This window comes from Anomalospiza imberbis, chromosome 14 (assembly GCF_031753505.1).
Source record: "Anomalospiza imberbis isolate Cuckoo-Finch-1a 21T00152 chromosome 14, ASM3175350v1, whole genome shotgun sequence".
NCBI classification, from domain to species: domain Eukaryota; kingdom Metazoa; phylum Chordata; class Aves; order Passeriformes; family Viduidae; genus Anomalospiza; species Anomalospiza imberbis.
The window spans coordinates 15,529,765-15,556,906 of record NC_089694.1 but is presented as its reverse complement, the minus strand read 5'-3'; the positions used below and the strand labels follow the sequence as shown (position 1 = coordinate 15,556,906).

General features: G+C 59.0%; 1 protein-coding gene and 1 long non-coding RNA gene across 5 annotated transcripts; one reads left to right on the top strand and one right to left on the bottom strand.

Moving 5' to 3' along the window:
* Nucleotides 1-101: 101 nt before the first annotated feature.
* BCORL1 (BCL6 corepressor like 1) lies at nucleotides 102-25,262 on the bottom strand. Of its 4 annotated transcripts, none has more exons than XM_068205079.1 (14): nucleotides 24,189-25,262; nucleotides 16,752-16,895; nucleotides 14,364-14,454; nucleotides 11,561-14,113; nucleotides 11,105-11,279; nucleotides 10,561-10,641; nucleotides 9,956-10,405; nucleotides 7,727-7,956; nucleotides 7,434-7,664; nucleotides 7,189-7,355; nucleotides 6,919-7,064; nucleotides 5,976-6,053; nucleotides 2,560-2,713; nucleotides 102-1,502 (listed from the first exon to the last, which is right to left on the bottom strand). In XM_068205079.1, the coding sequence occupies exons 1-14, from the start codon at nucleotides 25,205-25,207 to the stop codon at nucleotides 1,226-1,228; spliced, it is 5,796 nt and encodes a 1,931-aa protein (XP_068061180.1). In that variant the 5' UTR covers nucleotides 25,208-25,262; the 3' UTR covers nucleotides 102-1,225. The 4 variants fall into 4 exon arrangements, with proteins under 4 accessions (XP_068061180.1, XP_068061181.1, XP_068061182.1 ...); XM_068205080.1 differs by having other exon boundaries at nucleotides 7,434-7,640; nucleotides 24,189-25,221; XM_068205081.1 differs by having other exon boundaries at nucleotides 16,757-16,895; nucleotides 24,189-24,326.
* On the top strand, nucleotides 2,708-6,485 carry LOC137482612 (uncharacterized). The gene is made up of 3 exons (XR_011004165.1): nucleotides 2,708-2,924; nucleotides 3,075-3,649; nucleotides 5,190-6,485. It is a non-coding gene; the product is annotated as an uncharacterized lncRNA (long non-coding RNA).
* Nucleotides 25,263-27,142: the final 1,880 nt, after the last annotated feature.

Below are 27,142 nucleotides of genomic sequence, written 5' to 3'. Positions count from 1 at the left end.
CACAGGCCACTTCCCCTCTCCCTTCCCTGAGCCATACACTCAGGCTGACATGCACAGAAATCTGCCTGGACACGAAAAAAAAAAAAGGCAGGAGCCAGGGAGCCTGATGCAGGTTTTTTCTGTACATCAGTGTTTTTGACACCACAGCCTGTTGCTGCATATAATAAAACAGAAATCAGAAAGAGCAACCAGAATACACACCCAAAGGCAAAAAACCCTTGGCCTAAAGAAGGTGCTGCCGGGCCCTCGGGGGAAGGCTGGCAGCGGGGCTCCAAGGGGGGAAACGCCTGCCCTGGCTGGGGAGAAACACAACACAAAGAAAAAACGAACCAACAAAAAAACCTCACCCAAGGCTCCCGCTGCGGAGCGGGGAGAGCCAGAAATCCCCCGACTGTCCCGACCTCAGTCCTGTTAGCACCTGTACAATAAAACTGTACCGGCCCCGAGGCAGAGCAGCCCGCCCGCACCCGCTGCCGCACAGCAGGCCGCTCCCGGGACCCCGCGGGGGCGGCTCCTGCCAGGGGACACAGCCTGGGGCGGGGCACAAGCTGCCGAAGCGGGGGACGCGCTGGGGGCCGCGGGCTGCGCCTGCCCGGGCGGCGCCGCCGGGGACAGGGAGCAGCAGCACGAATGAGATGGAGGAGGAGCACGGCAGGGGATGGAGCAGTGGGGCTGGCTCCCGGCTGGGGCTGAGCGCTGGCAGCAGGAGCCAGCTCCAAAGGCAAGGGAGGGACGGGAATCCCTGGGCCTGGCTGGCCTCGGGGCACGCTGGAGAGGGGCGGGGGGACGGCCTCATCCCACAGCCCGGAGCTCACCATCACAGTGATACAGACTCAGCAAAAACAAAGAAAACATTACAAATTAAATACTAATTAAATAAATACTATGGAAGACATTGGGGCGGGGAGGGCAAACGGAGAGGCGCAGTTCCGTAAGGTCCGGTGGGGAGGGGCGGCGGCTCCCACCCCTCGCTGAGCCCCGTGCAGGGGCTTCCATCTCCCACCGGAGCTGGACGAGGCGGCGGCGGCAGCGACCGCCGCTGCTCGTGGGCGGGGGACCTCGGGAATGCCTTGGAGGCGAGGGTCCTCCCTCCCCAGCTGGCGGAGACCCTGAGGAGAGGAGGAGCGGCTGCTCAAAGACTCGGGTCCCTGCTGCTGGCGCTGAGAGAGCTGCTTCCCCTTGGTCCTTATTATTGCCTCGTGATGCCGGGAGTGGCCTGTCCCCGTCAGCTGCTCCAAGCCTGGTACTCCACCACCGAGCCCAGCAGCTGCAGCAGCTCGGGCTCGTAGTGCACCAGCTCCACAGTCTCTGCCGTGCCCGGCGCCAGCTCGGGGCTTGCTGGCACCTCCTCCTGTGCCAGCACCTGGCTGAGAGACACCTGGCGCTGGAACTCTGCCCGGGGCAGCGTGGCCACCTCGAAGTGCGGGAAGCGGGCCTGGAATATGCGGGAGGACAGCTTCAGCCGCTTGAGCACATCAGAGAACAGGAACCAGTTGCAGGGCCTGCAAAGATGGCAAGAGCACGGTGGGTTATAGGGGTGGAGGGGGCTGCAGGCATGCTGCCCTCCCCCCTGCCTCCTGGCATGCTGGCTCTCCCCTCTGGCCCTGGCCCTGTTGTCCACGCGCTGCTTCCCCTCAGGAGCCCACGGACTGCAGTTTGATCACAGCCTCACAGGTCACAGCTTTTTAAAACACTCACAGCCAGGCAGGGACACCGACGTGAAAGTGCTGCCTTCAACAAGGTCCTGGCAGCTTCCCTGCCAGGAATAAGCCACATGGTCAGGAAATGGAGCTTCTTGTGTGGTTTATTGCTGGAGGGCATGCTGCATGTGTCCCTCTGCATGGGCAAACACTGGCAGGCACAGAAACTTGCTGCAGAGAAGAGTGGTGCTTTGGTTGCTGCCTCTTCCAAGTCACCCTTCTGCTCCAGCAACAACCACTGTTTCACAGGGGGTGCAGGTGGGAGTGTTGTTCCAGTGCTGGGACTGATTTAGCCATGATGGAAAGGAAACTATCTCAGAGCCATAAATGTGAGCTGTTGCTGAAGAAACATGGGTAGAACTAGCGGGATCACAGGGATGAGAGAGGGGAGCTTCCTGACAGGCACAGCACAGGGACACTCAGGGCAGCAGGATGTGCCTGGCCATAGAGGGTGGGAGGAGCCCTGATGAGCCTTCCTTACTCCCTGAGAACATTCCAGGCTGTGCCAAGCCAGGCACTGCTTCCCCAACTTCCCCAGTGCCACAGCCACAACTTCCCTCTGCTGTCCAGAGCAGCTGTGCCTGCCCCATCTCTGGAAGTGTCCAAGGCCAGCTTGGATGAGGCTTGGAGCACCCTGGTCTAATGGAAGGTGTCCCTGCCCATAGCAGGGGGGGTGGAATGGGATGAGCTGTAAGGCCCTTCCCAACCCAAACCATTCGCAAGGAATGGTGATGATTCTATGAAAAAAAAAAAACAACACCTGAGATACACGAGCAGATATTAACCCCACTGGAACAACCAATTGCCGGGGCTGCAGCCACCCGTGGTCCCGCTTGGTGCTCCAGGGAAAGGCACTCACCCCCGGGAGACGGACACTTGGAGGTTGTAGCTGGGAAGCAGCGGCTTGTCTGAGAACTCAAACATGAAGTTATCTGCTTCTTGCTCCTCTTCCTCCTGGTCTGAGCTCCCTGGAGGGTTGAGCAGCAGGTCGCAGCCGATGCTGTCCTTCCCCTCTGCAACAGGACAGAGGTTGGCACAGCTCAGACACACACCAGCCCGTGCTGGTACTCCCTGGCCACTGCCACAACCCCACGGGCACCTTCCCACAACATTCCCACAGCCACGTGAGAACTGCGCCCCTCCTGCTCCCCTCCAGCCCCTCATCCCAGAGGAACATGGAGCAAGTGCTGGCTGCTCTGCATAGAGAGATTGCTCATTGGCCAGGTGAGGTGAGGAGAACATCCCGGGTCATGGCAGGAAGCTCAGGTGTGCTCTGGTCCCACAGGTGGGACAGGACACAGCCTGCACCATCAGCCACCCCACTGGTAGACCCCAGACTCTCTCCAAATGACCTTGGCCCCTCTCCCATGCCAGCAGAGATATCCTCAGCATGGAAGAGCCTGGAACAGTGAGGAGGGAGGTGGATGTAGAGAGGCTTTGCCTGCACAGGCCCTACCAAGGAAGACACAGCGAGCACTCTGCTCCTCAAGAGCTTCTCCACCCAGATCCCACCCTCAGAACCTCTGGCAGGTGATCCAGGGGAGCCAGCACCCATCTCAGTGAGGACAGCAAGGCTGTGCCACCAGAGACTAATCCAACCAAGCAACAAGCATGAGGGGAATTTAAGGCGGATATACAGAAGTTCTTCCCCGTGAGGGTGGTGAGGCCCTGGCACAGGGCTCAGAGCAGCTGTGGCTGCCCCATCCCTGGAAGTGTCCAAGGCCAGTTTGGATGGGGCTCGGAGCAACGTGGGATAGTGGAAGGTGTCCCTGTTCATGGTAGAAGAGTGGAATAAGATGGTCTTTAAGGTCCTTTCACTCAAACCAGTGCATGATTCCATGACTTAGAGAATTTGCCTGGGTATTCCAGGAGGCATCTGAGCTCCAGCAGGCTCTGTGTCCAGAGGGGATGGAGAACAGCAGGCTGGATCCAAAACCATTTAAAACCAGGTAATTTTTCTATTTACCAATCTGAAAAGCTCCAGTTGAAGAGAAGCTTGCTGCCTAGATTTTATTACGAAGAGGTGTGAATAGTCTTAAGTTTGCAGAGTGGTGTTGTCCCACTGAGATAATACTCAGTGAGGAGAACTCCAAAATCATGCAAAAGTTTCATCCCATGAACAAGAGAAAAGGCTGAAAAAAAGCAAATCTTCTGGTGTACTGCACGAGGAAGCTTCACACACCCAGCTGCTCACCCAACACGAGTGGGATTCCAACTGAGGAAAACAGCAGATGACAGGGGACACTGGCTCAGGAAGGGTCTTGGGGAAAACCAGTTATTTCCTAGTGCTGCCAAGGGAAAAAAATTCCCTAAGAAACAGGGTGTTGAAATCATCCAAACTTGCTGTAGAATAGGACAAAAATAAGTGATGTGAGTATTGATCCAACGCTGCTGCTAGCAAAGCTCAGATGCCATCACTGAAAAACCTCAGATATCCTGAGCAACTCGGAAAAAAAAAATTAAATGCATTTAATGTGGCAAAAATAGGGCTCACTGTCTGTCCTGAAAGCTCAGTCCTGTCCATCTGCCTGTGCAAAGGCTGGGACAAGGACAGGAACATTCTGTACCACTGAGGGAGACAATCAGGCACAACAATGCCTGTCCCAGGTGGAGACAAACCCCGGACTGGGACTTTGTGTCTGGAGCTCCAGCAGCACCGAGTGCAGGACACTGATGACTTTTCCACACCTCAGATATCCCACACCCTGGCTTCCTTCATTATCCTTCTGCCCCCAGAGAGTTGCAGACCTCAAGGAAAATGTGGACAGCATTCCTTCCTCAAAGAATAGGAACAGCTCAAGCAGAGCTTGGGATTTCTCCTGTATCCTGAGGGACATACAGTGCTTCAGCTGCTGGAGCTGATGGAAAGGGAGATTTTAAAGGACTGATCCACAGGAGGAGGAGAGTTGTTTGCTGCCTGTGATGATTGAGAGCATCTCCGTTATTCCAGAGCAGAACCAGGTACTTCCCTGCCCTGGGCTGTACCTGTTCAGGTGACCCGAGGTGACTGCTGAGGTACCTGTGCCAGAAAGGGACATTGCAGGACACACAGTAAACAGGCTGTAAAGAAGCCAGCCCATGCCTCAGGCTTGGGCTCCCTGGTTTTTCCTGTGGCTCTGGCAGTGTCCAGCAGCAGTGCCAGGCACAGCACAGGTGACACGGGGCTGGCACCGCAGCTGCTGCTGCTGTAAACTGATCCCAGGAGGATGGGGAGGAGGGTCCCTTCCTGTGCCTGCTGGAAACACACCTGGCAGGGTAAGGGATCACTTCCCAGCTGGGTTAGCTCCTGCCTTGCCAGGCAGCCTCCCAAAGGCAACACTGGGAATGCCCCGTGGATGGGGCAGCAGGAAATCAGTGATAAATCTAAAGGGGTAGTATCTTTAAAAATATCGCAAAGAACAGCTATTTTTCTTTGTAAAGGCTTGTGACAGCTTTGAGAGTGAGAAATTCTGAGGAAGGAGGCTGAGATTTGAACTGTTCCCTTGGCAGGGCTGAGGTGCAGCAGCCTACAAACAGTGCTCTCAGGAGTGCAGAATTTTTCCTGTTCTGGAATGGAAAGACATCAGGGTCCTCCAAGGACAAGTCCTCTTCCAAGAGCACCCTCCTGAATGTATCAGATTTTTTTTTGTTTCTAGAAGGATGTTGGAAGTTATGGAGTTGAACAACTACAATGAACAAGCAGCCTCTCAGCCAGCGTAAATGCTCCAAGTCCTTACGGAGGGCTCGGGAGCACTGAACTTGGAAGAGGCTGGAGGGACTCCAGTGTACCCATGCAAGATACAGAACATCTTCCATTGTAACCACAGTTTTGAAGAAGTGACAGTAAAGGCAGCAGTCAGCCCTTCACCGTGAAAAATGCCTGGTGTTGTAAGGACAGGACCTCCCCTGGATCAACATCTCCCCTCCAAAGCAGGGGCGAGGGATGGGCAGCTCTGGGAACCTGGAAGTTGAAGACTTTTACACCTTGAAGGAATGAGTGTGTCCTTCACCTTGCTTGGTGACCAGTTAGCAGGGGAGCAACAAGAACTTCTGCAAGAATGACACGCTTGGAATCAACAACCAAAGACCCTCAGGAATCAGCACTCGAAGGGATGCATATATTCAGCTTCCCAAAGAAGTCCCTCCCAGGAGCAACTCCCAGCATGTATCACCACGGCAAGGTCTCTACCCAAAGCGTGAGTAGAGAGGGATGTGGCCAAACCCGAGGGAATGACATGTTTTCCACAGCACCACCTCCTGCTCTGCTGCCACCAACCCGGCCTGCGCTGCACTCACCGAGCACGGAGCTGCTGTAGAAATCCCAGGCTGTCTGAGGGTCTCCATCACTGCGGCCCTGCAGATCTGACAGGTAATCTAGAGAGAGAAAATCAAGAGGGTTAATGGCTCAAAGCATCTTCCCAATGTGCACACCCACAGATCCAGCGGGAGCTGCTTCACCCCTGCTGCTTTTCCCACTTGGGCATTATGGCAAAAGCTGAACCACAGCTGCAGGAAGGGTGTCACCACTCAGGAGTGGGCATCACCCCAGGCCCCCAACCAGGAAATGGGAGCCAAAAAGGGAAAACAACAGATAGTGTGAAGTGACTTAGGAAGAAAGATTTGTAGAACAGTCCTGAGTTCCAAATCACCATCCCCAAAACCTGTGTGAGTAGTTGACCCTGGAGGAGCTCACACAGCAGTGGGCAAAGAGAGTTTTTTCAACACTGGAGATTTTCTGTCTTGTCTCTGTCTGGGAGCCACCTCTGGCTGTCCCTTCCTTGCTTTTGAGGAGAAGCCACAACACTCCTCTTGCGTGTACACAAATGGCACCGTGCACGGCCATAGGGATCCAAAACGGCCCCTTCTGCCAGCAGCAGTATTAGGGCAGGGCTCTTTTGCCATAGAAGGCAGCATTATTTGGCCACAAAAATCTGTTCCCTTAGGTTAAGTAGAACCAAGGACTGTGGAACAGCATCTCCAAGCAGAGCACTGTCTTTAGTTGTGTAACCACAGTGCAACCATCCCCTTGCACACTGAAACTGAAAACTGACTTTTATCTTATACAGGAAACACATACAATTCTATAACTAAAGTTTGGGTGGTAAAAACATGCTTGTGTGACAGGACAGAGCTGAAGACTGAGTAATTTTCTGCTCAGGCCCTTTCACACCCAGATTTGGCCCTGTATGCTGCCAGAGGGGAAGGTCAGGAGCACTGTGACCCCAGGCCTGCCACTTACCACAGAGGAAGCGCTTCATCACATCGCTGGTGGCCAGCTTCACTGCTGTTTGCCCAGAGTATGTGGCCAGAGTGGGATCAGCACCATAGGAAAGGAGAAGCCACATGGTTTCCAGGTTGTCATTCGCTACTGCGTCATGGATAGGCCTGCAAGGGCAGAAAGGGACCAGGAGTTCGCTAAGGAAATGCTCTGGTTTGGGTTAAGATCAATTTAGGGATGACCAATCTGAAGAACCCACCCTGCTCCCTGCCCCACGCTGTGCTGACTCACCTGGTGCCATCCTGGGCGCTGCAGTTGACGTTGGCGCCGTGCTGGAGCAGGATGTGCAGGATGTCGATCCAGCCGCGTGCACAGGCCTCATGCAGGGCCGTGTACCCCGCGTTGTCATGGTGGTTCACGTCACTGCTCTTCTTCTGCAGGCAGTACAGCACCACGTCCTGCATGGCAAGAGCACGGCTGTGACAACCAGCCTGGGTGGGGCAGAAGAGGCACACGCAGGAGGGCACAGGACTCACCTTGTAGCCCAGGCGAGCTGCTCGCTGCAGGAGCGTCTCCCCTGCGTTCTTGTTCACAATCAGCCGCCGAGCTCCAGGGGGAACATTCTGGGCTGCGGGCAGCTCAGGGGAGCTCCCCGGGCTGGCCCGATGGGACTTACAAAGTGTCCACAAGTCCTGGGGCTTCTTCGGAGAGCACATTTTGGGCTGGTTGCAGCAGCCTTTCCCCTGTGAAAGAAAGGAATACAACTCCTTGGCACATGTGGTCATGACTTATGGGAGCCTCCTTCTCCCCTCATCTGTTCAAGCCATACCTTCCCCTCGTCACAGATCCCTGCCAGGTGTTTGGTTTTACATTTGCGTTTTCCTGATGGTTTCTCTAGCTCTTCTTGGACAGGAGAGCTGTCAGAGTGCTCCAGGAAGAAGCCATTCCGAAAGTCCGTGCGTCCTTGAGATTTCCGGGGGGATGGGGATAGCCTGCTCCTCAGCTGCAGCTCTGTGCCTTTGCCCTTCCCAGACTCCTTCTGCTTCCGGTGCCTGCAATCTAAAGGAGAAATGTGAACGAGTGTGGAGCTTCTGTAGGTACCACACTGAAGGTCACCCAGACCTCTGCCACCAGGCAAGACAATCTGCCCATCTCTGAGAGTTGCACTGAAATCAGAGAAGTTGTGGCTGCACCATCCCTGGAAGTGTTCAGGGCCAGGTTGGACAGGGCTTGGAGCACCCTGGGATATTGGAAGGTGTCCCTGCCCATGACAGCCAGCTCACTGGATGAGCTTTAAGGTCTCTTCCAACCCAAACCTTTCTGGGGTTCCATGAGTCTAAATCCAGCCCCAGGGCAGGGGCCCTGCAGGAAGGAGAAGCAGAGAGAACACACAGATTCTCCCATCTGGGATGGACTCAGCATGTTCATGGGACACACAAGGAAAGATGGGAGCAGGATTCATTGGGATATGTCTTAAAGTGGCAGGACAAGCAGGAGCTGTCTGTGAACATTCAGAGCTTGCTGCCTAAACATAACAGGCCTGCCTTGCCCTCTTCCCCTGAATTTAAGGAGCATATTTAAGTTTTCATTAACACGCATCCAGTTAGGAAGCACCAGGATTCCTCAAGGGAAATCCAACCTTGTCTTCCCTGAATGGAGGAATCCTGCTCACCTAATCCTGCAGCACGAGACTTACAGGCACTCCATGAAATGAGAAAGAGATCAGTTTAAAAGAGACAGAGGAAAGGACTTTGCACAGCAGGGAGAGAACTTCAAGACTCTACTGCCACTGCAGGTGGCTCCAGGCCACAACTTCTGAATCCAAACTACAGCAGGTCCCCTACCTGAGGGCTGAATGAGCAGCCTCTGAGGGAAGCTGGACAGACAGACAGACACGCTTAACATATGTAGTAAAGCTGCTGGCAAACCCTCCTGAATGCCACTGCAAAGCTCCTTCCAGGCTCCTGTCCTGAACAGGAGGCATCCTGAGAGTGCCTGAGTTGCCAAGACCGGGAAGCTGACTCGAAACTTTGTTCCTGGTCTGACAGAGTCTCCCAGACACTACAGGATAGTGTAATGCCATGCTGGAGCAGATACCAGCTTCTGGGAGGACAGCAGCCACCTCTGCTCCCCACAGCATCCCAGCAGCACCTGAGGAGTGCCAATCTGAGCTCCAATGTGGCAGAAGGCAACAGGGCTGTGGCCACTTCATGCCCTCCAAGAGCACAGCCCAAGCATGCAGAAGGCTGGCACAAGTGCTGCTCATGACAGCTTTCCCCCTGAAGTCACCTGTGTGACTCTGGACTACGAGCCACAGCCCAGCTCCAGCACACACCAAGCCACCGTGCACGGCTGGACAGGTCCCACAGCCTCGACTGCCCCTGCACAGGGAGAGGGGACCGCAGAGACTGCTGTCCTCAGGGATGTGCTCATCATGGATTTAGGTTTCACGGAGGGTCTGGCAGTGGCAGGGGAAGGTGCAGGAGCAGTGGCAGAGCAGAGGTGGGCACAGGCAGGCACAGCGTGTTCCTCCTCATGCCTACAAACCACAGAGGGGGATCCCCCAACACTGCACCCCTGCTAATCCTCTTGCCCTTGTGCTCCCTGGTGCAAGTCTGCAAGTGGCCCTCACAGAGCAAGACAAAACCAAGAGCAGCCTAGTTGGATTGGGATGGCTCCACATCCTCCTGCATTAGCACAGATTGCCGAGCATGGCTCCCAGGGACCCTGCTTGTCCAGAAATATTCCACTGTGCTACCTCATCCTGTTCTCGTTTTCCCACGCCCTCTGTCTTAATCCAAGGGTAAGATCAGTGTCTAATTAGCCACATAAATTGCTGTTTACTGCTCTGGAATTTACTGTAAATGTTTTTGAAAGAAGAGCTGATCAATTGAAGCAGCCCATGCTACAGCCACCAAGTCATTAAAAGTGAGGGAGTTTCATCATTACAAAAAAAATAATAAAAACCAATTCCCCCCAAAAATTCCAGACATAACAAAACAAAAAATTCTCATGCTGGTCCCCAGTTTAGTACCCAAACCCCCTTCCCAGGTTGTACCTGCTTTGGATTTCCGCCTCCGGTGGGGATATCCCACTTGCTCCTCCTCCCGCTCAGTCAGGTATTCCCCTGTCTGGTATTTCCGACTTTTCTGCCGTCTCCTTTTCTTCCTTTTGATGTGGCCATCCTCCTCCTCCTCCTCCTCCTCGTTGGGCTCCCACACCTGCCTGGGTGATTCTGCTCTCCAGGGCAGCTCCCGGGTCCTCCTCGTGTGACAGCTGCTCCTCTCAGACACAGACCTGTCCCTGTCCCTGCGGCTGTGGCAGCGGGACGTCCTGTGGGATTTGCGCAGCTTGCGATGTTTCAAGGATGTCTCCTCCTCCTCCTCCTCCTCTTCCTCCTCCTCCTCCTCCTCTTCTTCTTCCTGATCCTCCTCCAGCAATGGTAACATCTCCTGACCACTCACATCACACTCTCCTGTCACACCAGCAGAAGAGCCAGCAATGCTTCCTGCAAAAAAGTGAGATTTCTAGCTGACAAAAAAGCCAAGAGGATCCACAAGGCAAAGCCTCAAAGCAGGACAAAATGCAGGGACAAGGTGACGTGAAAAGGGAATGCTCCCAGTCCAACCAGGACTGTCACCGGGAGCCTGGGCACCAGCTCACCCGACTGACTGCGCGTCCGGCTGCTCAGCACCACCGGAATGAAATCCCGGAAGTTGTTCTTGGGCTTCTTCTCCAAGTAACCTGTGAGGAAAATGAAACTGTGAGCCGATCACAGAGCTGATGTGGGAAGGGCAGTGCAGTGTCACCATAGCAGAGGCTGCTGTGATGGCCCCAGGCTTTAAATGAACGGAGGTTGGTTTAGATTGGACATAGGGAAGAAGTTTTTGAAAATGAGGGTGCTAAAACACTGGCACAGGATCTCCAGAGAGGTAGGGGATGCACTATCCCTGGAAACATCCAAGGGCAGGCTCGACCAGGAGCAGCCAGGTCTAGTGGAAGGTGCCCCTGCCCATGGCAGCAGGGTGGAACAAGATGAGCTTTAAGGTTCCTCCCAACCTTCTCCATTCTGGAAGTCTGATCATGCTGCAGAGCTCTATTTTGGATCCCAACCCAGCTCCAGAGGCCATTTGGCTTCAGGAGAACAGTAGTTTGGCCCCTAGGGCAGCCTGATCCTGCAGGAACCCACTGCCATTCCCAAGAGTACCTTCCTCATGGCTGTCTCCGTGGTGAGCCGGAGATAGGCACTCCGTCTTCGCTGGCCTCCTACGCTTGCGCTTTACCCCGAGGCTGTTGTGATCTGTGATGGCACCCGGGCCGCCTCGGCCTTCCCGGCCTTCCTGCTTGCCATGCTCATGTGGATTGTCGTGGTGTTTTTGCCACTGTGAAAGGAGAACAAGAGCTGAAGCTGGAGCTTCCCACTGACTGAGCTGGAGCAGCACAAAAAGGACAAAACTCCATCTCCACTGATTACGCTGGTCCCCTACAGGTTTTTTGACAATCCAGATACATTTTTGCCCTGGACAACCTGCAGCACAGGTACATTCCCCCACAGCTAGGCAATGCCCAGGAGCACAGGTAGAAAGCCCCGTGCCTTCAGCTGTCCCCCCATGAGAGCTCCCTCCTCTCCCCTGACCCAGCAGTCCCAGCCCATCCCATGCACCTTCCGGCCATGCACGCTCCGGCTTCCTGACTTGCTTGGGGACTCCTCGCTGTCCAGGCCTTGGCACTTCAGTCTCTTGTGGCTCTGCCTGGTGTCCCCATTATGCTGCCGCTTGGCCTTGCAGCGTGTGCCACCCTCCTGCTTGATTTGCCCCGTTCCTTTGAGCTTGGCCTCAGCAAAGGCCTGGGGAGCCGCCCCGGCCCGCAGGCAGGTCACCGAGGGAAAGGACACATCACACTCCACTCGTTCCTTCTTGACCCTGCACAGATCCACCTGCTGCGTGCACGGGAGAGGCTCCGTGGCCGGTGGCTCCTGGGAGCCCTTGCAGGCCAGCTCCTTGCGCTGGCCATCTGTGGGCACCTCTGGCACCATCCGCAGGCCCTGCTGCCCAGCGGTTGGCAGGTCATGTGACAAATACGCCGCTAACACTTGGTTTTTGGGTTTTGCATCTGGCTGTTTGAGGCTACAACTCCCCTGGGGAGCCTCAGTCTGTGCATTGCTCTCCTGACCGGAGTCAGCCTCTGGCTGAGTGCACTCCTGACTCTTCGGAGCGTTGTCCAGCTTTCCCTTTCCCCCTTTCCCATCCAGAGCGCTGGCATGGAAAGCTGGACCTGCCTCCGGTGGTGCTGGGTTGGCTGGCTCCTCACAGGGCTTGGGCAAGGCCTGGCAGCTCTTGCTCTTGGCCACAGCATCTTGTTCGCCCTCCGGCAGGCTCTGGGCGGCCGCGCTGGGCTCGGCGGGCTGCAGGCTCGGGAATGCCGGCAGCTTGCCTGCCCCGGCCGTCTTGCAGGGGCTGCTCTGGTTCAGGGGCAGCTGTCCTGCCGTGGAGATGCCGATGGAAAGCAGCGGGGTTTGATGGTACGGAGACCAGCCCAGAGGCAGAAGTTGAGGATTGGAAGGTTTTCCATTGACGGGGCATCGCGGGTACACACTTCCCTGGACAGGATTCCAGGTGGCGATGTCCTTGGACTGACACAAAGGAGCTCCTGGAGCAACTCTACCATGAAGAAGTCTCCTAGCAGGATCCTGCTGTCCTTCCGTGCCAACCTGGTTGGCTTTCTTCCCACAGGGAACACCGGCACTGCGGGGCTCGCCCTGGTCAATGATGGAGATGGGCTCCTGCTTGGGTAGGTGGCGTGGGTCCCTGCTGAGGCTCACGCCGACATCCTTGCTGAGCAGCAGCGAGGCCGGCACCGGGTTGGCGACACCAACGTAAGTGCCGGGAATGGTGCTGATGAGCGTGGTGTTCTTCACCCAGGAGCCCTGCTCGCCGTTGCGCAGGAACTCAGGAAAGATGACCAAGGGTGGGGTGGTGCCAAGGCACGAGGTGACGCTGCTGCCCGTGGCCTGTGCCGCGCGCTGGGACTTGGAGAGGACGGTGGTGAGCAGCGCTTTGCCGCTGGTGTGCACGGGGGTGAGGATGGGCATGGGAGGGGTCTTGCGCTGGCTGGGTGGAGGCAGTTTCTGGCGGTTGGACTTGGAGGAGAGATCAAGAGGCATCTCACTGCACTCCGGGGATGAGACCATCTCACGCTCTAGCTGGGGAGGGGACTTCAGAGGAGACAGGGAAGTGGCAGCCCCCGGTGCATGTGGCTCGGGAGCTGCCGGGGCTCTGGCCTGCACAGCCGTGCCAGAGGAGGGAGCAGCGCTCCCACCTGGTGCTGGTGCTGCCGGCAGAGCCTGGCTGGAGGGCAGGGCCAGGCCGGTGCTGGACAGGGGAGCGCTCTCAGCAGCAGCCTGGGCACTACCTCCACCTGAGGGTGGGGGGCAGCTGAGCTGATTCACCTCCACAGACACCACTTTGGCATCCGAAGCCAAGGGCCTGGTGACAGAGAAGGTGTAGGGGTAGGAACGCAGCTCTGGGGAAGCGATAATGCCCGGTAGGCAACGCTCGTGCAGGTAGGAAGGCAGGACGGGGAAGGTGAGTGTGGAGGAGACCCCCAGAGTGGCTGGGAGTGTGGCCACGCTGAGCGGCTGCCCGCAGCTGGGAGGGGGGATGTACACCAGCGACTGGCTCGGGCTCAGCACAGCCCCAGCCTGGAAGGACAGGGGCAGCTTTTGCATAGCAGGGGCCTGAGAGGGGGGAAAGCAAACCCTGTTCAATGTGAAGGTGGCGGGACTGGAGGCAGAGGTGTTGCAGCTGGAGACAACCACAGACAACGTCCCTTCTGCCAGCACGCCTGGCCCTTGTGCTGCAGTGCTTTGGGGGGTTTTCTCATTCCCAGCAGGCTCACTCTCTGGAGCCACGGAGCAGGCGGGGGCAGCATCAGCCTGCTTGTCGCTGGGAGGATCTGCTGGTGTCCAGGCAGCATCAGCACCACTGCTCTCCTGCTCCACAGCTCTGGGGGTCGCCGGCTCCTGCCCTCTGCCATCCCCCTGACCTGCCAGAGGGCCCAGGGCATCATCTGTCACAGTCTTTCCCACACACTCCAGGTTTGGGTTGTGATCGGGTGGCTGCTCCTCCAGTTTGGGTCCAAGCTTTTCCTCCACCTTGCCATCAGTATCCAGCCCCTGGGCACTGCTGCCACCACCGCTGACTGCTGTGAGCTCCACCTGCAGCAAGAAGGGAAAAGGTGCTCCTGGGAGCTTTGCAAGGGGCACCCAGGGAAGCAGGAAGGATCTGCCCACCCCGGACACAGAGGGAAAAGCAGCAAACAGCTCTGCCCAAAGGAGAGCATGGCTTTGCTTCACTGCATGTCTCTCAAAAAGGAGTCGATTAATCCACTAGGGAAAATGCTTCTGCTTGGCCTATTCCACCAGGGAATGGCCTTCTTGGACTCAGCTAAGCAGGCAAAGAACTCACCTCGGAAAGGCTGCTGCTGACACAAAACTCTTGAGACCCCAAATGCTGGGAGCTGCTCGTTTTTGACTCCTCATCAGAAATGGGGGCTCTCCTAGGTGAAGAAGAAGACACAGCATTACGAAACCCCAAAATACCCTCCCAGAATCCCACCCCTCCCTGTCCCCGTGTGGGACAGTGGAGCAGCTGTACACCTTCCTTACCGATGGCCACCCAGCCTCATCATGGGCCAGCCTAGCCTTCCCCAGTGTCACAGCCTGGTGCCACACACCTATTCCTGTCCCCTCCATTTCTCATTCTGACCCACCACACCTTTCCATCCTCCCCTGAGTCTCATCCTGCTTGTCTTTTCCCCAACAGGCACCTCCTCATTCCCATTCCTTCTGTTTCCTCCCTGTCCTGAGACCCCCAGCCCAGCCTAGCTGCCAGTGGGGACCTCCCTCTGGTGCCAAAGCTCTCTGGGCCCAGGAAGCCTGGATAGGAGCAGTGGGCCACCCCAATGTGCCATGTCTTGCTGGCCAGTGTCTGGACCCTTCATCTCTGGAATGTGATTCCTCAGTGGAAAGCCTGGACAGGACAAGGACAAGGACTGTGACCTCTTTGGGACACTCCTTCCCCGGTGGTATTCACCAGACAGCATTTCTCCCGTGTTTTGCTTGGGACAAGCTGCTAGTGCCAGCACAAAACAGATCAAGTTTGGATTTTGTTGATGACATAATTTCAGACGGATTTGCTTCCTATGTCCTGGGCTTTCACAGCAGTCACAGACACAGAGCTGTGGGCACACGATTTGCCTTTGGACTCAGTACCCGCAGTGCTGGGGCCCTGTTACATACGCCTAGCACCAGGACCTCATTCTGGGCTGCCTCAGCCCTAGGACTCCGCTCCGTACCCCCAGCGCCAGGAACCGGCTCCGCATGCTCAGCCCCAGGACGCTGCTCTGCACCCCTGCTGCTGGGACCCTGCTTGGGGCTGTTTCCGTGCCATCCCCACCGACCTTCGGGTCAGTGACAGCCCGGTCGGTCCCTCCAGGGGCTCCCGCGTTCTCGGGGCTCCCCGGCCCGGCGTCACAGATCGCGGGGCGGGGACGGCGGCCGGGGCCAAGCCGCCTCAGCCGGCGGCGGCGGCGAGCGGGCCGAGAGGCCGGAGCGGGCGGCGGCGAGCGGGCCGAGAGGCCGGAGCGGGCGGGGATGCCGGGGTCGCGGGGCCGGCGCGGAGCGGGGCCGGGGCCGAGCGCAAGGGGGAGCCCGAGCGCAGCCGCCCGGCCCCGCGGGGCCCGCCCGGGCACGGCGCTCCCGGCGCTTCCCGGAGGTTCGCGGCGCTTCCCGGTCCGAAGCTCGCCCGCCGCTACCGGCAGAGCCGGCGGGACCCCCCTGCCCAGTTCCTCTCGGCTGTCCCGGAGCAGCCCTGAGGGCGGTGCGTGGTCTCCCTGCCGGGGCTCCTCCCGGGGCAGTGCGCGATGCCCCCGCACAGACGGGGCCCAAGGAATGAGATGAGGATCGGGGACGAGAGAGCGCCCGGGCGCAGGCCCCCCCGGCCTGCCCAAACATCTCAAAATTTGACGCCTATTGTAAGCTCGGAGCAGCGCCGAGACGCTCGGCGGGTGTCGCCATCGCAGCCCTTATCTGCGGGACACAGAGCGCCCGGCGGTGCTGCGGGCGGCAGATCGGCTCTGCCCGAGCCAGACCTGGGGCTCGACCCTGCCCACCGCTGCTGCACCGGCCTCGAGGGACGCCCGCCAAAACCCTCGGCATCCGCGTCCAGCGATGACAGCCACACGCTGCCTCTGTGCACATTAAACTTCCCTGGCTTTGGCAAAAGCATGGAACAGACGCGGTGGTCTTGAGGAAGCCACAGACTAGTCCGTTCTGAGAATAAGACCCCGAGCCATGGGAATGAACAGGCGATGCAAAGCGACAGAGCTTGGTTTGATCGATCCTACCTCCCAGCCCCTAATCCTCCCTAATCTCCTGTTTGGTGGCAAGTCACAACCCTCCCATCTGATCATCTGGTTGGCACAAACCCTCCTGGGTCACCAAAAGCTTTTAGTTCAAGCTCTTTCCCTTGAGAGCACAGGTCTGTTGAAGCCAATAGCACATGCAGACAAGTTGGCCTTGTCAGCATCAAAGCTGTGGAGGTAACATAACCACACATGGGCAACAGATCCTCTGCTGAGACCTCCAGCACACTCCTCACTGGAGCAGGGGATGTGGCGACCCTCCTGGAATGCCAACATATCCAGTACATCCAAATGTGGCTCGTTTGCACTTCAGGCCATTTTAGACCCCAGTGAAAACGGGGTTGAGTCAGCACCAGCTCCCTTCCTACAGCCTCTCTAGATCCCTAAGTGGCTTTCTTGTGCCTCCTTTCCCCTGCCTGCCACCCACGCACCTCACCTCTCCTCGTTGAGGCCACACATGCGAATCCGCTCTGTGCTGGTCCAGTTGTGCACCCCGCTGTAGAGAGGTGCTGTAGAGATCATGACAGCTACTCCTCACCCTCCAGGATCTGCTGGGGCTCCAGGGACCACTCTGCCTGCAAAAGGGAAACAGAAGGTTGGGAACTCTCCTCAGGATAATCGATTCAACTGCCCTTTGAGAAAACTCATCCCCAGCTTTGCTGCCAGGCAGATGGGGAACAACGCCCTGGGATGCCACAGGTCTGGAAGAGGGCTAGGATGAATTAGCAGTGCCTTTGGACAGAATCCACCATCCACGCATCCTCTCATTAAACAGTGTTACTGCCACTGGCTACCATGAGAGTTTCAGACAAGTGTTTTCACACACTCACATATCCTTTGAAACAATCCCCCCACTTTTCTTCTCCCTCTAGAGGAACCTCCAGCACTAGAAGACGGCAAGCAGAGCTGTACAAGGTGATGGTCATTTACAGCACTGAAACCTCAAGGCTGCACAGGACTCTCCTAAAGCAGCCCATGGCAGGTCCTAGGGGCAAAGGCTCAAACAAGGAGGGTCTCTCCACAACTGAGGGCTCCTGGAGGGAGCAGAGGCTTGCCAGTGGTGCTGCCAAGGGTTTATCCCCTCCTTCTATGAGGAAGGTGCTGGTTTTCTTTGGAGTAATGGGTGGAAAACATGAGGGAATCCAGAGATTCAGGAGCATCCATGAGGCACTGTCGGCTGGGTGGAGCATTCAGGGGAGAGCGTTGCAGCCAATCGTGCAGTGCTGGGTGTTGGAGCATTGAGAAGCTCTGCTGCTCCAGGGAAAAGGCAGAGGAGGAAGAGAGGATCTCCTGTGCTAACAAGTGGACTCAGCCAAACCAAGCAGGACTGACTGCAAAAGGGAGAGAGATACTGTCAAGGAGGTTCAGGGAAATACTAAACCCTGAAGGTAAAGCAGGCACAGAGCCACGGCAACGCTCTCGGTGCAGCGGTGGGAGTGGGAATTAGCTGGAAGCAGCACGTGATCCACAATCTCTGTCGGCTGTCTTTTGCCTGACAAACTCCTGGCGACACCAGCTCTGCCCGGGACAAGCAGCATCTTGTGCCATGAAAGGAGCCACACAGGGACCTGCCAGCCACAGCTCAAGGGACGAGCCACGGGGCTGAGCGGCTCCTCCAAGCGCAGCTGCTGCCGGGTGTCCTCGCTGCAGCCTGAACGTGCCGATGGGGATCCGAGGAGGAGGAGGAAAAAGGGGCCAGGCGCACGGTAGAAACGGGGGCAAGGCAGCTGGTGTGCCAAAGAGAAACCGACGGACCCATCTGCACGTGTGAGGGCACAAGTGCGCAAACAGTGCACGGAAATCAGAGGTCAGGGGAAGAGGGAAACCTGCTAAAAACACACACTGTGAGACAGGAGAAATCCTCAGTAGCGATGGGGGAGACGGGCAGACGCCAAGGCAGAGAGCAGGTCATACCCAAAGAGACCGAGGTGGCTTGGAGCAGGAAGGGGAGGAGTCTTTCGATGCTTGGAGAGAAATGCAACATAAAGGAAATAGGGGAACAAACAATCTGCGGGGATTTCACCATCTTAGGCTAAACTGAAAGAAGGGGAGGAGGAACGTTCTGCCCCCAAGCACAGCAGCAGGACAGATGTTCCAGGAGGAATCAAAAGGGACCTTCTGTGCAACAGGGGAAGGTGATGCATGCGGCTGCACGATGTGGAGCTGGGGACAAGCAGAGATCAGGCGTGACCCCGGAATAGGTCTGGCAAGGGAGGAGTGATAATAGGGTGCTATGGGGAGCTGGAAGAAACAGCACATTTGGAGTGCTCAAGTAAGAGCTGGTCAAAAGGGCCAGAACGACGGCCACAGGAGGAGAGCTGGGAGGACACAGCGACAGAGATCAACACTGTTTCATGGATTCTTGGCCTCTATCCTCTACAGACGAAGTGGGACACATGCCAAAGACAGGCATTTCACAGGGAACGAAGAACAGAAAAGAAAAATAATCCAGATATGAACTCAGAGAAGGAATAAAACAGGGGCCAAGCACCAGACATGGGTTCAAGCACAAACCAGTGGAGCAACAGCATTCTTAAAAAGGCAGACCAGGAAGTTTATTGGGAAATGCAGGGATGAGCAGCCTCCCGATGCAACACTGAACCACAGAGAGCAACTGCAGCCTCCCTGGGTCAGAACACTCTTAGCCGAGTCGGCACAAGGAAAACGAGCAGATCTCCCATCTACACTGGTGCAGTTGGAAGCAACATTAAAGGGATGTAATTAAACTCATAGGAAACCCTTGGAGAACACAACTAGGGCATGGCTTCACATGCCTGTCTTCAAGCAGAAGAAGCTGTTGAGAAACTGCTGAAGCCCTTCACTCCCCTCACCCCTTCAGTCATGTCACTGAAGCCCTGCAGTATCCCAGTAAACCTGACCAGGGAGTTGATCTCTGTTTAAAACACTTTTTTTCTTTTTTTTTTTTTTTTTTCCCTGGCTGGACTGGTTTTAACCCATACCAGCTCTAAGATCAGCTTCACCAAGAGGGAGAGAGGGCAGAGCCTGGCACAGACTCTACTTAATCCACAATGTCTGCCAAAGGAAGTGTATACGAAACCACAGTCTTATTTTGATTTAGCTAAATAGGTGCTCAGCCAATTCTAATTAACGCCAAAGAAAACGAGTGTAGAATGAAGTAAGAACACTGAGGCATTCTGCGTGGGGAAGCTCATACGGTATTAAAGCTCCTTCACCTCCCGAAACAAAGCGTGTCCCAAGAACTGTGAGCAAGGAAGGTGCTGAACACGCTCGCCTCCAATGACAAACCCTCTGAGAGGGTTGCCGTGAAACCACTATGGCGAATTAAAAGGGGATTTTGTTCATTAAGGCAATACATCTCATCGTTTCGCAAAAGGAAACGATGCTGCTCTGCAAACCCGCCTCTTCCAGGCTCTAGGAAAAGCAAAGCAGATGTTTTCCTTGCAGTGAAAGTGTGCTTTTACTCAGGTTAGTGATGACTTGGCTACCCGTGGAAGCTCCCTTGGATTAAGAAATTACTCTTCTGAAATATTGCTAAATAATAAAACAAGTGTCCAGAGATGAAGTTCTTCAGGAATGGACATTTTTAACCATTATCTATTGACAAGTCCTCCTTGCAATGAAACCCCAACAGCACCAAGACAACCATCATTTCAGGGCAGGCTGAGCAAAGGTTCCAGGACAGGCTCCCCCAGCATTCACCTACCAGCTCCCACTGCTGACAAGAATTAAGCCCATGCCATCTCCACGCTGAGCCCTGTTAAACCCTGTCTGTTCCCTGGCTCCTGGGGATCCCAGCTTGAGTTGCCTGAAGTGAGGCTGCCTAACTGTTTCCCACAGCCGCTCACAGTCACATCTCCCACCCCAGCGTTAATGCAGCTAAGGACTTCCAAAGTAGATTCTGAAGCCATCCCACTGCAAGCCATCCTCTTCTCCCGGTGACAGCAATCCCTTGGCTCGATCGGGTCCCCGACCTGACAACTCTCAGCTCCTCAAGTACTTGCATTGGCAAACACATAAAGCAACTTCTCGGGCTGGCACCGACCTGCCAGTCATGGATAGCCAAGGGTTTGCTTCTCACTGGGGAGTTTGGTGCTGTTGGTGTTTGCCCTCACAGATGTTCCAACTACATTGCCACCTGGTCTAACTCACTTTGATCAGATTACCCAGAGCCATGACCTCCTACAGCATCCACCTTATGGCACCTGTGGTGGAGCCAGGCCTAGCAGTGCAGGAAGGGGCTTTTCCCTGCTCCTCCCAGAGAAAGCCTGTGCCAATCACTTCTCCATGGAGCAAACACATTCCTCTGTGAGACCATGCTGCCTTGATCCCCCACAAAAGGCTCTCCGCTCTGTTTTCCTGCTCTGTGCATTTCCAAGTACTGAAATCACTTGGATTTCAAGGCACTTACTCTTCCTCTCCTCTGTGCCAGCCTCAGCACATGAGCTACGCACCAAGAGATGGACAGTGTCCCACTGCACCCTGCCTAGGCAGGTGGGAGCTGACAGGTACTGAAACACCAGCAGCCCCCCCAGCACAAGGATTCCCCTCTGCCTGCTCTGGCAGGCACATCATTCCCAACATAGGTGGGAGAGCACCAAGCAAAGACCCAAGAGGCAGCAACCTGCTCTGCTGCTGGCAACGAGAGCTCAGACAATGGCACGAGTTCACCCAGGGAGCACATCAGCTTTGCCTTTCCCCCTGCATGAGTGGCAGCATGAGCTGATTCCAGGAATCCCAGTGTGGGTCATTTGGTGCAGCTCAGCTGCTCCAGAGCCTTTATGGACACAGTAAATGCTGCCCAGTCGGTGGTGCCTCTATCCATGCTAGCATTGAGTGGGCCAGCAGCACAGAGGAAGGAAAAGGACTTCCCAGCCCTAGGGTGTGGAACGGAGAAAGACTACCACATCTCTCAGCAGCAGGAGATGGGAAAGATGCTCTGGGTGCCCTCCCACAGCACCATGTGGCTCCTGTGGCCAGGGGACACTGCGGAAGGCCGGGAGCAATGCACTTTGACCCTGGAAACACACCCGCGGGAGACACCTTTGAAACATTCATTCCCAGAGCAGCAAAACCTGTAAGGAAGGGGGTTTTATCCCCTGGATGGCTACAAAATATAAAACAAGGTCAGCTGCAGGAAATTCGGGTGGGATTCAGCGCTCAGAGCACAGCTGGCCACTTTGACAGGAGCGGGAGCAGCAGAATGCAGTGCAATGTGCCCTGCAGCTCTTCGGGGGGTCAGGTGGGCCAGAAGGGAACGGTCTGCAGCGACAGGCAGGTCTCCTTCCCTTGTCAGAGTTTGTTCACTTTGGCAATTCTTCACTGCCATTAGTAACGCAGGCAAGGAATTCTGTGTGTTCTGATATGGGATGGTCTGGTGTCCATTGGAGTTGCAGAGGGCCAGAGTGAGCACTGATGCCCCCAGCACCTCAGCTCCAAGCACCACTTTGGAAAACCCAGTGGAGTAAACTGATGGCAAAAAAATTTAAAATTAAATCAAAAATCAAATCAAAAAACCTATGACGGCCCTATCACAGCACTCACAGTGGGCACGATATGCAGTGAGGGAAAAATTTAAACAAGAAAACTAAAAAAAAGAGAACAGACTATCTTATGTTATGTTACCACTCATGCAGAGGTCAGAAACTGTAGGAGAATGGACCAGGAATGACTTAAGTGGCACAAAATCCAGCAAGGATGGGCCAGGCCACCTCTGGGGCTGTCTGGGCAGAGCAGTGCCCAGCGAGGGCAGCCCCGAGCCGGGTTTGGTCCCCGCTGCCTGCACAGCCGCCCCGGCCGCTGCAGAGCTGAGCCAGGCTTTGCCTACACGCATTTGCTTAAGCTGATTTAAAGACACAGTAACACCGCACGTAATTATAGATCCTCGGCACGATGAATTGGAAATAAAAAAGAAAAAATCCCTCCCTATTTCAGAAAAAAAATAAAAGTTTGCTGCACACTGGGCAGTGCTGTGATAATTGGTCCCAGCTGCTGGACAACTGGTGTCACTAAACCCTGGCTTGTCTGCAACAACCAGGCTGCCCCCACCAAAGCCCACAAATTTTTAAGGACTGAAAAAGAGCCATTAAGGGATGATAATATTCAAAAATGCCTCTGACAAGGTGCACATCATCCAAAACGCCAAAAGCAGAATGCAGCCTCCCATGCCTGGGAGCCAGACTGGTGCTCCAGAGCCCAGAGGTCCCAAGGGCAGCTCTGAAGGCCAAACGCTGCTGGAGCCTGGGCTCTGACACCTGGAACGTGCCTCCAGACCCAGGTGACAGCAATGCAGCCAGTGCCCTCGACTGGCGCCACGGAGCCTCCAGCCAGCGCTAGCACTGGGACCACCTAAACCCAAAGGGTGGCCAGGGCAGTGGAAGCATCACAGCGGAAAGGGGAGGGAAGGAAGGCAAGAGAAGACAGGGAAGGGAAGGCTGCTACAGACAGGGCCAAAAAGATGCAGAGGAGCTGCGAAGGGCATGGGATGCACCGGCCCTGCCCTAGCACTCATCCCCAGACTCCAGGGGATGAGGGTGCCAGAGAGCGGATGCTCTGTGACAGGAGAAACTCACTTCGTCTCTATTTTAGCCTGATAGACCTTCTCCCGGAGCTGCTCTGAACCGGCCTCACCCAGGCTGGGATGAGGGGACCGATGTCGCTCGCCGAGGAACCAGGACCCCTCCCGGTACCGACACGCTACCGCGGGAGGGCTGGTTTCCTCCCCGGTGAGGGCGGCAGGAAGCGCCGCCTCCCTCGCCCGGTCCTGCCGCTGCCCGGCCATCACCGTGGGCACGGGCGGGGGACCGGCCGCCCCCGCCGCCCCGCCCCGGGCGTCGGGGGGCGTCGGCACGGAGCGGCACCGCCCCGGCCCCGGCCGCAGCCCGCCCCGGGTCCGGGACCGCGGGGGTTCCCCGGCGAGCCCCCCGCCCGAGGCGCGGCACGTCCCGCTCCCGAGCCCCGCGAGGCCACGGCACGGCCCACGGCCCCGCGCCGCCGCCGGGGCCCCGCGGGGCGGGCAGCCCCCCCCGCCCGGGACACGGCGGCCTCGCGGCCGCTCCGGGGGCTTCGCCCCGCACCCCGCAGCCTTGCCGAGGGCTAGGCCCCGCCGTGCTGCCCCGCGCCCGCTCCCGCAGCCCCCGGCTCAACAGTTGCCCCCGGGGCCGCTCCCCGGCGGAGCGTCCCGCAGCCCCGGCAGCTGCGGCCGGGCCCCCGCGCTGCCGCACCGGGGCAGCCCCGGACATGGAGGTGGCGGCGGCCGCGCTGCCCCCGGGGAGGGCTCTTCCGCCACCGCCCGGCACCCGGCCGGCCAGCACCCGCAGCCGAACCGGCCCCGGGCACAGCGGCGGCCGGGGCGGGCTCGGGCCACGCCGCCAAACTCCACGAGCGCCCGGCGCCGCCGTCCCACCGCCGCCCCGGGAGCGCCGCGCTGCGCGGCCGCCCCGCCCCGCCGCGGGACCCCCCGCACCGCCCCGGCAGCGGCAGGTGCCGCCGGTGCCGGAGCCGGAGCAGCCGTGCCGGGCAGGGCAGCGGCTCCGCCGCGCCGTCGCGGGGCGGGGAGCGGAGCCGCCGCCGCCGCCGCCGCCGCCCGCTGCCCCCCGCCCGGCGCTGTCAGTGCCCGCCGCGCCCCCGCCGCTGTCCCGCCGCAGGACGTCGCCGGTCCCCCCAGCCCGCACACCCCCCCCCCCGCGCCGCCCCACCGCCGCCCCCGGGGGTGTCCCGGGACCGTTTCCATGGAGATCCCGTCCGGACGGCCGGGAGCGGGGGTCGGGCCACCCGCTCCCCCCCGCCTGCCCCCGTGTGCCGTGGGTGCGGGGCGGCGCGGGCCCGGGGTGCCCGGGCAGCGGGGGCCGGGGTCCAGCGCGGGGCGGCGCGGGGCGGTGGGTACGCACCTGCTTCCCGAGGCGGGCGGGCGGCGGGGGCCGGCGGGCCGGGGCGGGCCCCTGCCCCAGGCGGCGGGTCGGACCCCGGGCGCTGCGAGCGGCGGTTCGGCGGCAGCGGCGGCGGCGGAGGAGACACTGGCAGCGGCAGCCGGAGTGTGAGGGCGAGAGCGAGCCGCGGCCGCGCGGGCTGCCGGGAGCCGTAGTCCGTCCGCCGGGGCCGGGAGCCGCCGAGCCGCCCCGCGGACTGCGGGTCCCGGCGTGCCGCGCGCCCCGGCCCGCGCGGGGGGGCCGGTCCGGAGAGGGAACGGGCGGGCGCGGGGAGGGAACGAGGGAGGGAGCGCGGGGAGGGAAGGAGGGGGCTCCGCGCCCGGCGCAGCCCCGGGAGGGGCGGGGGTCGGGAGGCCGCCGCGCCCGGGGTTCGGCACCGCACGGGGCGGAGTGGCTCGGCACGGGGGGAGCCCAACGCGCACACGCCCCGCACACACACACACACCCGCCCGACCCCGCGCCGGGGCACCGGCTCCCGCACCGGGGAGCGCCGCTCGCTCCGCACCGGGGGGAGGAGAAGGATGGAGGAGGAGGCGGCAGCGGGGGCGGGCGCTCGCTCCACGCCCGGGCAGCGCCGGGCGCCCGACAGCGGGCAGAGCCGGACGGGCAGCGCACGGCGAGCGCGGCGCACGCAGCCCCGTTGCCCGCAGTCCCGATGTCCCCAGCCGTAGAGTCCTCAGCCCCGGTCCCCGACGCCCCGCTGCCCTTCGCCTCGTTGCCCTCCGCCCGGTACCCCCCGCCCGGTGCCCACCGCCGGGCGCGGCCGCGGGAGGGTGGGTGTCCCCGTACGCAGCGGGGCCGGCCGGTTGAGAGAACGCGGACCCGCCTGCCCAGCCCAAGTGGGCGTGTGGCCCCCACCCCGGCGACGCTGCCGCTGGGTGATCCCCCGGGCCCGCCCCCCCCTCCGGCTCGATGCCCCGCGGGGCGCGCAGCGCTGCGGGGCGGGGGTCGAGGCGCCTCCCCCGCGCCATGCGGGACATCGAGCGGCACGGCACGGTGCGGCGGCCGCAAGTTTGTCACCGGTCCCCGCCCGCGGCACTGGGGCCCGCAGGCCCGGAGGCCGCCGCACCCCCCGTGGTGCCCGGCCAGGCCCTCTCCGCACCGTCCCGCACCGCCCCGGCGCTGACAGCCTCGCCCGGCCCGGGGCCGCGCCGCCCCCGGCACCCGCACGGGCCTCGGAGACCGGCGGCCTCGCAGCGCCCTGGCGCGGCCCCGCCGTGCGGGCACCGGCTGCCCGGCCCGGCCCGGCCCTGCCCGGCCACGCCGCCCCGGGCTGTGCCGGGCCCCGCGCAGCACCGCCCCGTGCCCGCTCCTCTCCCGCGGCCCCTCGCCCTGGCCCCGCCGCCCCCCTCCGCCCGGCCCCCGCGTACCGGCAGCCGGGGGGGGCCGCGGGGGTCCCTGCTCCTGCACGACCCGGAGGGGAGGGCGGGACCCGCCCCCCCCCGGCCCGCGGCGCGGGGGCTGCACGGGGACGGGCAGGACCGGCTGGTCCCGGGGCGGGGGGCGCGGTGCCGCCACGGCGTCCCCCGTCCCTGTGCGGCGGCACCGCGCTCCGGCGTGGAGCGGCCCCGGGGGCGGGCAGGGGCCGGGGGCTCCCCGGGGCCGGGCCCCGCAGGACTGCGGGGTGGGCTCGGAACGGGGCGGTGCTGCGGTGACCGCGGCCCGCGATCCTGCGTGGTGACCGCGGGGGGGGGCTGGAGGATGTCACCGTCCCGCGCCCGTGGCGTGCTGCTCGGACCCCGGTGGGCTCCGTTGCTGATCTCCATGGGGTCCGTGCTGGCCTCGCCCCTGCAGGACCCTTTTACTCCCCCGGTTTGGTCCATCCGATAGCGAAGTCTCTTCTTCAGCATTGCCATGGCCGGGGCCTCCAGGAGGTCGGCATGGGCTCCAGGGTGTGGCCACCCCCAGATGGCACATCTGGGTTGGCGGCCACACCCTGGTGTCACCTGCCGGGAGAGTCCTCTGCAGCCTCAGCCCAAACCTTTTCAGCGCCTAAGGAGAGAGAAAAACATCTTACACAGAGATTGAGCTCTCTTTTTTGCAGAAAAGGCCACAGCAGCCTGGGGCAGGAGAGGGCCTGTCCCCCTTTTGGGGCTGTGGGGGCTTGGAGAGCAGTTTGGGGCAGGGGTCTGTGGGCAGAAGAGTGCTGAGCTTGTGGGGCAACAGATTCGGGAATTGTAGGCAGCACTGTGAGGGGTGGCAGGGTGAAACATGGGGCTGCCAGGACCGTGGGAAGGCAGAGAGCCAGGGCTCCACGGAGGAAGGCCATGAGGGAGGAAGCTCTTCCTGCAGAGAGGAATTACTCCACTTCTCCACATTATATTGAACCTTTTCCCACAGTTGCCTCCAGGTAGACTGTGGGTAAAAGAGGTGCTCCAAGAGGCATTTCTGGTTGGATGATGGTCAGAAAGTCAGGCTGGCACAGCCTGAGACAGGCACATGACCCCAGGTTCATAAAGACCTGCCTTATTTGCATCCTGGTGCAATTAAAAACAGACAGTTTGAGTAACAGCCTCATCGTGCAGCTGCCTCACCCCATCCCTGCAGGAATCGCACCCAGGGTTGCATGGTGCTGACTGAGAGAGCCCTGCATCCCACCATCGCATCCTCTGACACGCCACTGCTCCTGCCCCATTTAATTAGAACTTTTAAAATCTTCAGGATGGGATAATTTGCACCAAAGGACTTTAAAAGGTGGTGGTGAAAAATTCTGTGGCTCTTGTGTTCCAGGGAAATGGAAAAGTCTGGGGATTAAGGGGCATTCTCCATCAGGGAGTGGAACTAATCAGGCACAAGTCGTGGACTAAGTAGAAGAAATGCCAATGGGAATGATCTGTTGCAGCAAAAATATGATAAAGAGCCCTCATCAGTAATTCCTCAAGGGAATCAAGCCGGGCCTTGTGCTGCAGGGGGAG

Bases quoted from the DNA above. Each gene is read 5' to 3' on its own strand.
- BCORL1 (XM_068205079.1), bottom strand. From the start codon at position 25,207: ATGTCCCGCATGGCGCGGGGGAGGCGCCTCGACCCCCGCCCCGCAGCG. The intron at 16,896-24,188 runs GTGCGTACCCAC...TCCCTTTTGCAG, and splicing joins CCGCCCGCCTCGGGAAGCAG to GCAGAGTGGTCCCTGGAGCC. The intron at 7,356-7,433 runs GTGAGTCCTGTG...CTTGCCATGCAG, and splicing joins CAGCTCGCCTGGGCTACAAG to GACGTGGTGCTGTACTGCCT.